The sequence below is a fragment of the Emys orbicularis genome, chromosome 2 (genome assembly GCF_028017835.1).
Source record: "Emys orbicularis isolate rEmyOrb1 chromosome 2, rEmyOrb1.hap1, whole genome shotgun sequence".
Lineage (NCBI taxonomy): Eukaryota > Metazoa > Chordata > Testudines > Emydidae > Emys > Emys orbicularis.
Window position 1 is genome coordinate 124089879 of NC_088684.1, and position 12646 is coordinate 124102524.

Sequence of the window (12646 nt, forward strand, 5' to 3'; positions counted from 1 at the left end):
GCCTAACGTAGAATACAGCAGTATGTCACCCACAGTCCAGTAGTACTGAAGTAGAACATAAACTGAGCTTACAGTGGAAGCAACACAAGAGAGACATCAAATAGTTGGCCGGAGGAAAAGAGAATTTAAAAAGAAGGGATGAGGAAGAGTATATCATACCAACATTGTAGTATAAAGACAAATGAAAAAAAGGAGCAGGAACACGGGAATAATCAGAAGAGAAAAAAGTTTAAAAAGGGCCCAGTTAGGGCAACAGCATTAAGTGTGAGACTGAGAATTTTAAGATGACCTCACTGACAAAACAGGGAGACAAAGGAGTAAAGATGACAGAAGGGAGGTAACACATGAACAGCAAGGCAAAGCAATAATTAGACCTACTGGGTGGCTTGGGACCAACAGTGATAACTGCAGAGACTGTAAGAAGGCCAGAATAAACAGCATTGTAGAAATGGAGATACCTGGACAGGGGAATGTTCCTTATTGTTTGTATTACACAAGCATCTGCAGGCCCCAACTAAGACTCAGGCCTCATTTTACTAAAAAAAAAAAAAAAAAAAAAAAAAAAAAGTACCGCGCCTGCCCCCCCCCCCTTTTCTGGTAGATGAGACAGAGGAGGCAAAGCATTGCTTCAAAACCTGCTTGCAGGTGTGAGATGCTTAAGAAAACATAATAGCCACCACTAAAAGTCATTTGCAAATGCAGTTATGACTGGATTTTTCTGTGGGGGAGGGGAAACTGGCATTTCAGATGTGGCCAGTGAGGAGTTTTTAAGCTGACTGCTGTGCATTTATTTTGTTTCCTCAGATAAGGCAGGAACACTCTGTAGTCAAGGCTCCCCTCCTCAACCTGGCTCGATGCCTCCGCCTTAACATGCAGTGCCTTTATTTTAATAGTCCGCAGCTGAGCAGTGAAACACATTACCACAGAGTTTAATTGCTACTGTGCTGCTGCAGAAATACTTACCCAAAACAATATATCCACAAACCCCCATTACTTCACTGGGGAGACAGAATGGACCAGATCCACCACTGTTACTTCCATTTCTCATTCATGTAACTATTGATGTTGGAGCAAAAATGCCCAGAGCTGCAGTTCAGTCTTTTAAGAAAATAACTTCTATTCACGGTATTGGCAGCATCCAACTTTGCTGTTTTAATTCCCCCCCGCCCAAGATCATAATTTGCTTGCTCCTTCTGCACAGGGAGATTTGCAAAGAACAACTCCACTTACAGATATGGGCTTACAAATTCTCCCCCTTAACTTCTGCTAGGGTTTGGGAATACTGCAAATTGCTGTTGATTCCCATCATCATTTTCTTTCTCCTTCTGAACTCTAACATTTTCTTATATCAAAGGCACGGCCAGCTGTAAAAATAATGTACTGGCGGAGATAAACAATTACTACAGAATATGCAAACACCTAAGCAAACCAAAGTAGCATTATGTGCAGCAGAAGAAAGAGAAACAAGTTTTGAACATAATTAATTTTTACAAAGAATTAAGGGAGCTGCCCAGATGTTATAATAGCAATAGAACAAGCTTGGCTTCCTGCACGTATACCTCTATCAAAGAAAGAAAGAGAGACTAAAAGAGCATTTCAAATGAAAGAAAAACATGCATCTGAAATATGTTACCCACATTGGTCATTGAAGTAAACAGCTTTACTGAGTTCAAAAGGAAATTCGATGCATTTCTAAACAAAGAAACTGAACAATATGGGGCAAATAATATATGGAAATGAAGAGAGCAAATGAGAGGCATCATGTAGCCTTGCCTTTTTTGTTTTAAATTAATTCTGAATATTTTCATATCTAAAGCTTTAATATTTGAACCAGATATAATCTAAACAGCCAAAAATAAAACCTTCAAGCTGTGAATTTAAGGTATAAAACATGAAGCGTCAAGGGATTAATAAACGAGTTTTGAAAAAAATGTTTAAGAGCCCAAATTACTAATCAAATATTCTATTTACTAACATATACACACATATAATATTAAAGTTGTCATATTAGCAGCTTAGGCTTGTTTCCCAAACTGTTTTTGTTTTTTCAAAATTTGAGCAAAAATGGTTCAGCAGTGTGAGAATGGGGCTTGTGAAAAATAGGTAGAAAGGACCAGTGGCCAAAAATTCTTGAAGAGCTCTAGTACTTTCATGATTTGGAGCAGAAACCGAAAGTTTGGCAGTCTCTGACCCCAGGATTTCTGGTGTTCCTGGAAAAACCCATCCAGATTTGGGCGACTTTCAGAGATTCAGAACTGACATCTACAGAGCTTTAGCGCTAGCTCTTAGTTTTCTGAACATTCTAACTGCACTGCACGTGCTCCCAAACCCTGCTGATTCTCCTGTACTGTAGGTGTAAGCCCCTGAGGGCCTGCACAGCAAAAAACAAAAAAAACCCCCACCACCACACCACCGTGGGCCCGTGCCAGTCAACCCAGGCTTGTGGGGTTCCTGTGTAGACCCCCAAAGGGTCCTAGAGCCCAGGCTCCAACCCCAGCCCAGAAGTCTACACAGCAATGAAGCAGCCCCACAGCCCAAGACCCACAAGCCCAAGTTGGCTGGCACGGGCTAGCCGCAGGTGTTTCTTTGCTGTGTAGAAATACCCTGAGACAGAGCTACAGAGTTTCAGATGAAACACAAAGCAAAATTCCTCCTCCTCCAGAAAGGTGCACTGAGCTGGAAGCTTTGTCACCTCCTCTTCCTCTTTAGCCTAAGGAAAGAAATGCTGGGCTGGGAGCCAGGAAGCCACAAGTTACCGTGTTAATTCCGTGCACTTCACAACCCGTAGTACAAAGGAGGTCACGTATTCCAACCTTTGGAGGCAGACGAGTACAAAATTCACCACACTTTAGAGGAGATAGATAAAGTAATTTCTGGCTGATTTGGGAATGGAACCCAAGTCTCTAAAATGACAGACCCAGTTTCACGTACCTAGATGCACTACTTTTTGGCATACTCATTTTGAATGTGTGTGCTTGGCTAACATTGAGATTAATAATGCAGACCTGGCTGATGAGCCGTACTGGGGGTTGTTACGCTGTCTGTAAAATGTGGCTGCTCCTGCATAACCATGTTTGAGAAGTGTTTTGAAACCTACAGATGCTATGTAAATACAAAACATGATTAAAAGACAAATAGGAGAGATGTCTACCATTTAAGCCCCTGCTCTAATCCGTAGACCAAACTCCTCTAAAAAAGCTAGGAAGACCCTGTGTTTGCTAGGGGAAAAAAGATGCGTTACTATTGTGAGTTACAAAATCCTAGTGAAGATAAAGCCATTTGTAGTTTCCACGTGAGTTGAAAAGACCACAGGGGAGGCTACTAGGGCTAGATGATCAAAGATATTTTAGGTGTCTAAAGCTGAAGCTATGTGCCTAGGTGCTTTAGGGAAATCCTCTTATCTCCCATTGACAGCAATGGAAGTTAGGTGCCTAACCTGCTTAGGCACTTTTGAAAATCTCACTAGGTGCCTGTCATATCTAAACTAAGTTGAAAGTCTGGCCCCATGTCTTTACCTCAACCTGCTAACTCGTGTGGAGACCGCAAACTCCCTCATTTCAGTAGGATTTTACCTCGAGACAGCTAACTCAAGATCACCTCTATTTCTATGGAAGACAACACAACCCAGGAATCCAGACACACAATATTCTATTGCTGTGCAGTGAATAGCTACAGATGATGGATTTTGTTTTCAATATTTTACAGACACAGTTAAGACTGCAGATCTCTGGGGCCGTGATCGTATCTTGACTAGTTACTGTAAAGCACCGAGCATGCTTTTAGTTGCTAAGAAATAGATACAAATATATGTGCAAGCTTAATATTTTTAAATTAAAAAGTTTTTTTTTTAAATTCCTCCTTTCCACTTACCTGCCAGGTCCAGTGTTCTCTTGGGTGTTGGGGGTGTGTGTGTTGAAAACTGCTGAGTGAAAACCAACAAGGTGTTCTAGGTGTGATTACAATACTGAGTCAAGGGACCTTGATTCTATTTACAGCTCTGCCATTGATTTCTTGTGTGACCTTGGTTAAGTGAGTCAGGCTCTGCCTGAACCATTTGTAAAGTTTGTTATGGAGATGCTTAGTGCACTTGGCAGTTGAAACCATCTTTGGGAAGCACTTTCCCCAGAGAGAAGGCACAAATAGACATGCAAAGTGTTTCTGAATAACTATTGCAGGGGAAATAGTGCTGTGAAGTGAGACTTTGAGAGGCAAATTGGAACTTTAAAAAAAATGTAGTGTTTCAAAATGTACATCTATTTATTCATTAGCCTAAGGCACATACACTATTGTTGACCTAGATGAACTGCAACAGCTCCCCCAACTTCCCCTCCCTCATTTGTTAAGAGCCAAATAAATTAGGAGATGGGGTACAGTCTCCTACCATATACCTGTCTTAAGTCTCTATGGCTCCAGAGGCCTCCTGGGTTCTGCAGTTTTGAAGGTTGACTTTTATTTCAAAGTGGTAATTCTCCTTGAAAATGGCTGTCTAATGCAGTTTCCCTGCTCAATAACTCAAACTGAAGAATGGTCATATGAAAATTACTAGCTCCTCATCTTGAAAGCATCAGGATTTAGGGATAAGAAAAGAAAGGAACTGGTCCAGGAGGAGCTAGTCCCTTTCCACAGGGGCCCAAGCAGGGATGCTCTAGGTTATTGTACCGCGTTCCATCACAATAATATCGGAGTGCCTTAAAGGATGTGACGAGCAACTGCCATGTAGGGTTTGTTCTCTGACCTCTCCAGGGACAAAAGAGAATGCAGCGGAATGTTTTTGGTAGGTATTTTTGTTGTTTTTAAATATATGCATGTTTATGTTAGAGAAGCCAAGGTCAGAGAAACCCACCTTGAACTTGGAGCAGAAATGTGGTGATTTGTGGTGGTCCTTAGTTCCTATGGGAATACATTCTAATCTTGGACCGGTACCTGAGATAACTGTCTCCTGTCCCAGACAACCTTCATCCTATGCTGGAGAAAGTTCCATTGCTCCAGAGTAACTCTAGCCCTATAGCTCCCTATAGCTGGAGAAGCTCCAGCTGATTTTGTATGGCCCCAGATTGTGAAGGAAGGAAGCCGGGGGGGTGCAGGGGGGGGAGCGGGAGGGGAAGAAGGAGTAAAAGAGGAGACAAGCTGTGACAGAGTTGCAGTAGTGCTTCTTGGGGAGCTCACAGCTCTCTAATTCAAAGACTCCTTTCTGTTGTTGCACACCAGGTCCTCTTCTCTGAGCAAGTCTGAACACCATGCAGCCAGCATACATGACCCAGAAGGCTGCATACATCTGTTGCTGAGTAGATCCCTTAGAACACAAACACACTGCTTCATCCCTCTCACCTTTGCTACTAGGGAGATGTTCTGAACAGTACTACAGAGTACGTCACAACTACAGAAACTAATCTTTCAGGTGTTCAGCACTGCAGCTCCCATTGACTCCAACAGGCACTATTGGGTGCTTGGCACTGTTGAAAATCAGGCCATTTACTTAGGTGCCTAAAGATGATGTAGAGCCCAACTTTAGGCTCCTATTTTTAAAAATATGAATAATCAGTGTTTGGCAGCAGTCTGAAGACTCCTGCTACCCTACCCGTAATCAGTACATGCATTGTTAATCAGGAAACGGTTTCCTCTCACTATTACTCAGCTAAAACAACAAGGAGCCCTTGTGGCATCTTAGAGACTAACAAATTTATTTGGGCATAAGCTGATACAGACTAACACTGCTACCACTCAAACCTATTATTCAGCTGGAGTTTTTGCAACTACTCTTCTTCTATGTGCTTAGGCCTACATCAAGGAGGTACAGTGGAGAAAACTGATGCCTATAGACAAACTGTACCACAGCCATTTAATAATCTTTGTTTTTCTTAAAGAGGGCAATAAAGTTACAGTATGATCTTTATTGGTGAAAAAGCAGTACCTCAGCAGGGAAAATACATGCACACAGCAATACTCCTCTGTCCCATAACTTACAAACTTATTTGGCTAGCATTAATCATTGAGGTTTTGGCCAATTCTATCTCTAAACCAAGGTCTCTCCTCCCTTCCCGTCTAATATAGTACATTTTATAAATGATATTATGAAAAAAGGGAGATAAAGGTGATGGCTCCCAAAGATTTCTCAAAATTAGGTGACTGGGCAACAAAATAGCAATAGAAATTCAAGGTGTTGGTAAGTGTAAAGCAATGGACATTGGAAAACATAATCCCAACCAGACCCCATCATTCTGTATGTATAATGAGTTACCACTCAAGACAGATCTTGAAATCATTGTGGACAGGTCTCTGAAAACATCCGCTCAATGTGCAGCAGCAGTCAAAAAGGCTAACAATATTAGGAACTATTAGGAAAGGGATAGATAAGAAGACAGAAAATTGCATAATGCCACTGAGTCCATTGTACACCCACACCTTAAGTACTGTGGCCAGTTCTGGTTGTCCCATCTCTCAAAGGATATAGTGGAATTGGAAAAGATTCAGAGAAGAGCAAAGACGATCAAGGGTATAGAATAGCTTCCATATAAGGAGAGACTAAAAAGATTATGGCAGTTCAGCTTAGAAAAGAGGCAACTGGAGGGCAGGTATGATAGCAGTTTATAAAATCATGAATGGTGTGGAAAAAATGTTATTTACCCTTTCCCACAATACCACCACCGGGGTCAACCCATTAAATTAATAGGCAGCAGGTTTAATACAAACAAGAGCAAGTACATTTTCATACAAAATGCACAATTAACACGAGGAACTCATTGCTATGGGATATTGTGATGGCCAAAAGCATCATTGGGTTCAAAAAAAGAACTAGATAATCTCATAGAGGATAGGTTCATCAGTGGTGATTAGCCAAGCTGTCCAGGGATGCAATCCCATGCTCAGGGCCAGAGACATAACCGGGCAATGAACGTACAGTCGGAAGAATAAATGAAAACCTCTCCTGAAAGGACAAAAGAAGCTCTCCAATAACCGTTTTGAAGGTTAAGGCAATGCTACATTTTTACCTCCCCTAAAACATGTCTACACAAAGCACCACCTGTGCATTTGTTATATGAAAAACCCTCAAAGTGTTGTTAGTGCCCAAGTTCCCATGATACAGGTTTTGTTTTCAACTGTTCTTAATTCTTCAATCCTCACTATGAAAATACCAAGAGCTCCATGTACTTGAGATTTTAGAGATGAGTTTAATAAACTAACATATTTGATATTTGTTGCCAGAAAGCCAACAGCACTATATCCAGCATGCTAGGCAATGTATTACATACTAAAACTCTGGAGTAAGCTGGTCATAATTGGGAACCAAAGAAGCCCCTTATGAAAGTTTAATAACCATTAAGTTTACATTGAAGGCAGGAAGATGTTGAAAACAGGGACAGCTCAAGTCTATACACAAATTCTCAGGAGAAGCTGCAGTATATTCAGCTAGGTTTATACTACCACACAGAGCAAAGATGAACTGAAAATATGCTTATTTCACAATAGGGTAAGAAGGGCTTGCACTGCATTGAGGTCTTTGGTATACAGTGTTTACAGTAAGTTTCTTCTACAACTGAAAGTCTTCTCAGACCATAAACCAAGTGGAGTGCAAATGAAGCAGATTATGAGTGACTTGCATTTTACTATTCATTACAGATCACCAATTCAAGGGTCTGGATAAAATTATTTGAATTATGGTAGTACCTAGTAATCCTGGTCATGTTGCTCTTCATTCTACTCCCTTTCTAATCAGCAACTGACAAACGTACTTGTAACTAAAACAGGGCAAGTTAACACTTTAAAACAGGCTCCTGGAGCACTTGGCAATTTAGAGGGCCAAGCCAGGTGGAAGAAAGTCTTGGAGCGCTGCCTGAGATAGTTCGTGTTAGTGTGTAAGTTTTTGGATCTAGCTACCTTATGGTATTTGCAGAACATTATTCTTTTTTTGGGTCTCTCTCTTGCAGGAACAACTGCTGGATTCCCTAGTTGGTGACTTACACCCTCAATGTGTGGAACAATTAACGGTGGAGTTTAAGGAGTGGGGAGTTGCTTACTCCACACTAGCCTCATACCATAGCAGGTCTGTCAGATCACATTTTCTGATGAGTAAATGTTGGTTTAGAGCGGGGTGGGCAAACTTTTTGGCCTGAGGGCCACATCGGGGTTCTGAAACTGTATGGAGGGCCAGGTGTAGTGTATTAAATTGCTCCCCAAAGGAATGTGCTACTTACGGCATACTACTTATGGCTGCCAGTCCTGGTGCTCTGAGCAGCATGGTAAGGGGGCGGGGAGCGGGAGGGGTTGGATAAGGGGCAGGGTGCCCCAGGGGTCAGGGGTGGTTGGATAGGCCTGGGACTCCCAGGGGGCCTATTGGGGGTGATGTGGTGTGGTGTGGATATGGGTCGGGGCAGTCAGGGGACAGGGAGCTGAGGGGGTTAGATAGGGGGTGGAGTCCCAGGGCAGCAGTTGGGGCAGGGGGTCCCGGGAGGAGGCGGTCAGGGGACAAGGAGCAGGGGGTTTGGATGGGTCAGGGGCCAGGCTGTTTGGGAAGGCACAGCCTTCCCTACACGGGTGTAGTGTATTAAATTGCTCCCCATAGGAATGTGCTACTTACGGTGTACTACTTACAGCTGCTAGTCCTGGTGCTCCATAAGTAGCACATTCCTACCGGGGGCAATTTAAATACGCTACACCCTGGCAGCTCTCGCAGCCATGCTGCCCGGCAGGAGCTTGCAGCCCCATTGCCCAGAGTGCTGGCGGCACAGCGAGGTGAGGCTGCAGGGGAGGGGCCGGGGGCTAGCCTCTCCGGCCGGGAGCTCAAGGGCCGGGCAGGATGGTCCCACAGGCTGGATGTGGCCCGGGGGCTGTAGTTTGCCCACCTCTGGTTTAGAGGTTCTCTCAAAAGCAGAAGCCAGGAGCTTGAAGGAGCCCTTCTTTCCCCAAGAATCAGGCATCACACCTTTCTCAGGAGAAGGGGCTGGATTCATGGGGTAGGCTGGATTGCTTTGTAAGTAGGCTTGGAAACATATTTTTAACGGTAAATGTCAACTTCACTGTACGCACAAACTGACAATGCTTCCATCAATAATTATACAAATTTAAGAGACCGGTGATAAGAAAAAGGCTGCTTGAAAACTTAATTTAAGAATTCTTGCTTCATATCGTGATGTTGACAAATTAGTGTTTTAATTGTTACAATGCTTTAACTTTTTGGACATGTCTACTGTCTAATTATTGTCTGAACCTGCATAATTTCCTCCATTGTGAAAACTGAAATTGATAAAAAATGCTTAAAAACCAAACAGGTGTCTGTCAAAGTTATAAAAATAAAATTCTGACAAGCCAATAGGGCTAATGAAGACTATGGCCAGGTCTACACTACAGTGTTAAGCTGCTTTATGTCAGCCTAACTCCAAGTGTCCACATGACAGGGTTGCTCCTGCCAATTTGAGTTCCTCACTTCACTGACCTAATAACCCCTTTATGAAAGGCATAGTGTTTTGGTCGATGTAGATAGGGCAATGCAGTATCTGTGCAGACACTGCGTTACTTACATCACTTGTCGGTGTCTGGCAGTGGGGCTCTGTGCCGAGCAGACAGCCCGGGCTGTCGGCACCTGGCAGCGAGGCTCCAGCTGTGAGCCCCACGCAAGTCAGTGCAAGTGCGCCCTGTGAGGACGCGCTCCACTGGCGGAAGGAGGTTAGTATGGACATGAAAAACTGCAGTGGCTGCAGGTTGACCTAACGTAGGTGTACTTAATTGTCTAGTGTAGACAAGGTGTATGGTTTTAAAGCTGCTAGTAAGCCCTGGAACTGTGGAGCTCTGGATATGAAAAAGGGAAGTCAGCTGACAGAGGGAGCATAATGCCTTCCATTTTTGACTTAGGCCAAGACAGGTTGCCCAACAAGTTATCCTGTTAAGGAGTTAACGGAAGTGTCACTTGGCAGAGGCTTGGATTTTCAGCCATTGCAGGCCTGTTTGCCTTCTGTTCTCCCCAGAAGAATGAAAAAAAATGACATGAAGACAGCTCACTTTCCAGGTATTATGTTGATTTTTCCAGAGAGCGTTAGGGACTCGGAGCTTTCACTTGGACCAACGAAGCATATCAGAACAGGGGCTTACCCTAAGCCCAAGACATGCAGCCAGTAGAGCCTAGACTTGGCTACATTTTACTGAGATCCCTAAGGCTTTAAACCACTGTTGCCCCAGATCACCTCATTCCTTCATTTATTTTCATAATTCAATGCTTCATAGTAGCCAGTAGTTCACTTACCCAGTCCAAGATATCATGGCTCTGAATTAGGATATGAAGTTGTTCTTATCTCAGCTAATCAAAGTACTTCATACTTACACTAACAAGATGGTCCAATATATGCCACTTTCCAGCCAATGGAGTACCTTGCTAAAAACAACATAATAGGAGCAGGGCACCACTTTCATTAATTTTGTTATGAGCGATAAAGTACAGTACTTGCAGAGACGCTTTTTTCCTTTTTTATTGCTGTTAATTCAAGGAAGAAAGGTTGCATAAAATCCAATCTGTTCTAGAAATATAAGTGACCTTTCCAGTACATAACATTTCAAATATCAAAGTATATGGTAAACATACAAATAAAGAGAAGGTAACATACCTCCTATTTACAGTACAGTATTTTAAATCATAAAATAAGTTCCATAAAGTACAACTGGCAGGTAATTCACAATGTGAGTCCATGGTGCTTTAACACCCTCACTTAAACTCAAATGCAGTTAATTCATTTAATAATGCGGTCCAAAAATACCCAGATCAAATAAAATATTTTTAATCAAAATAATTTCCATTTACTACTTCCTTTTTCTCTTTTATTTTTAAATTAAAGCTTTCATCTACCCTACCCCACCCGCAAAGGGAAAAATGTATACTGGTGCTATAAATATAAATGCTACCTATGAAGACATTTAGTAAATCAAGCTTTTTTTCTTCAAGTTTTTGTTTAGCAATTAGGCAGCTGAACCCCCAGACAATTTTACTTTTGTCCCTCTACTGCATACCAGCATCATAAAAAAAAAAAAATCTTCCATTTCTGCTATGAACTGTGAGGAATGCCAAAAACCTATGGATATACAGTGGTAATTGTTCATCGGTGTTGAATGTAGCAGTCATGAAAAATACACTCAATCTTCCAGATAACCTCAGTGCACTTTAGGAAATCAAATATTACCTGGAAGCAATTTAGTACATATTGGCTTTTAAAAATAAAAATACAGCAGCATTAAAACTTACTGACATGACACCAACATGATTAATACCATCTTAGCACACGCATTTCAGTCTTTCACATTATACCATAATCACGCATAGTGGTAAATTATTATAAAATAGTGACTTTGCTATTTGGTAGACCGGTCCTAATACGAATACCTGACTATTTTGTAGAAAACCATAACTTTTGTTCAGACTGAAATAAACCATTTACATTCTAAATACAATGCAACACTAATAGTTTAGGGAAAATCAAATCAATCAAGTAATGTTCGTTCTGTGTTGACACAGAAGTAGAATAGCTTTTAAAAAAGGACTCACTGTCAGCTTTCATTAGAAATGCAAACACATGGAATACAACATTCATACCAGTCCCCCCCTCCCCCTTTGTCTCTTGGAACAATCAGGCTAAAACACTACAATGGAAATAAGATCTTTCAGTTTAAGCTTGCTCATGTTCATAAATCTGTTCAAGTCCACACAGTTTCATTCCCTTCCCACTTGAAGTATTTTCATTTACTCTGGACCCAGAGCTGTGTGTATGTATAATACAAGATATTACATATATACACAATTCTGTGAGTCTTTAGTCTTGTTCCTCACAGGAAGACTAAACAATTTCCCCATATAATTCATGAGCATAACATTTTGCTATAGTATGGACAAACTCTGTATAAACTGCCAAATACTCATGCAGTCCAATGAAACCATGTGGACACATAGTGAAGGTGGGAGAGAAACAAAAACAGCAGCATAAGGAGAACAGGCTGGGGGTGGAGTGGGGTGGGACAGAAGAGGGGGGATTATGAGGGAACATAACCAAGTTTCTTCTTTCAACCATATGGCTGCTCCACCAGTGATGTCAAGAGGTCAAAGGACATTTTAAAAAATGCAGTAAACATTGCACATGTCTCAAGTCTTCAGTGCAAAAGTATGGTTCAAATGCTCTTTTGATTGTTTGGCTGTGTGTTTGAGTTACATGCATTATGTAAGCTTTTTGCAGAATCAGGAGATCAGGGACTCAGTTTTCTTCTTTTGTATTGAACAGAGGTGCAAGAGCAATGAAAAATTCCAAAAGAATATAAAACCAGGAATATCCCAAATGCAAGACCACAGGAAACATTCCCCCTCCCCCCCAATTCCCCAAACTTCAGTTTGTTATGTAGGCAATGTTTACTTGTTTCAGTCTGCAGAATCCAAGGTATCATTGGAAGGGGGAGGGGGAGGTGCGTATCTCAGTCTGTAAGTGCCTAAAACAGGAAAGAGAACTACTAAGTCACTGTTTACAATTAAACAGATTACAAACCACTACAAGGTATCAAAATGGACATGCTCTTGAAAAGGCACTATCTTGTTCTCCGATCTTATTTAAAAGGAGGGCTCAAACTTCATAGTTTTTCATCTCCTTGATGAAGTGTCAGCATAAAAGAAATCCAACCTAAA

General features: G+C 41.8%; 1 protein-coding gene across 1 annotated transcript in view; it reads right to left on the reverse strand.

Moving 5' to 3' along the window:
* Window positions 1-10906: 10906 nt before the first annotated feature.
* The window catches only part of ZCCHC2 (zinc finger CCHC-type containing 2), an 81649-nt gene continuing 79909 nt past the window's right edge, over window positions 10907-12646 (reverse strand). Inside the window, exon 14 of the mRNA XM_065398615.1 lies at window positions 10907-12453. Coding sequence (XP_065254687.1) covers window positions 12386-12453 — 68 coding nt within the window. The 3' untranslated portion in view covers window positions 10907-12385. The remainder of the gene's footprint in view (window positions 12454-12646) is intronic.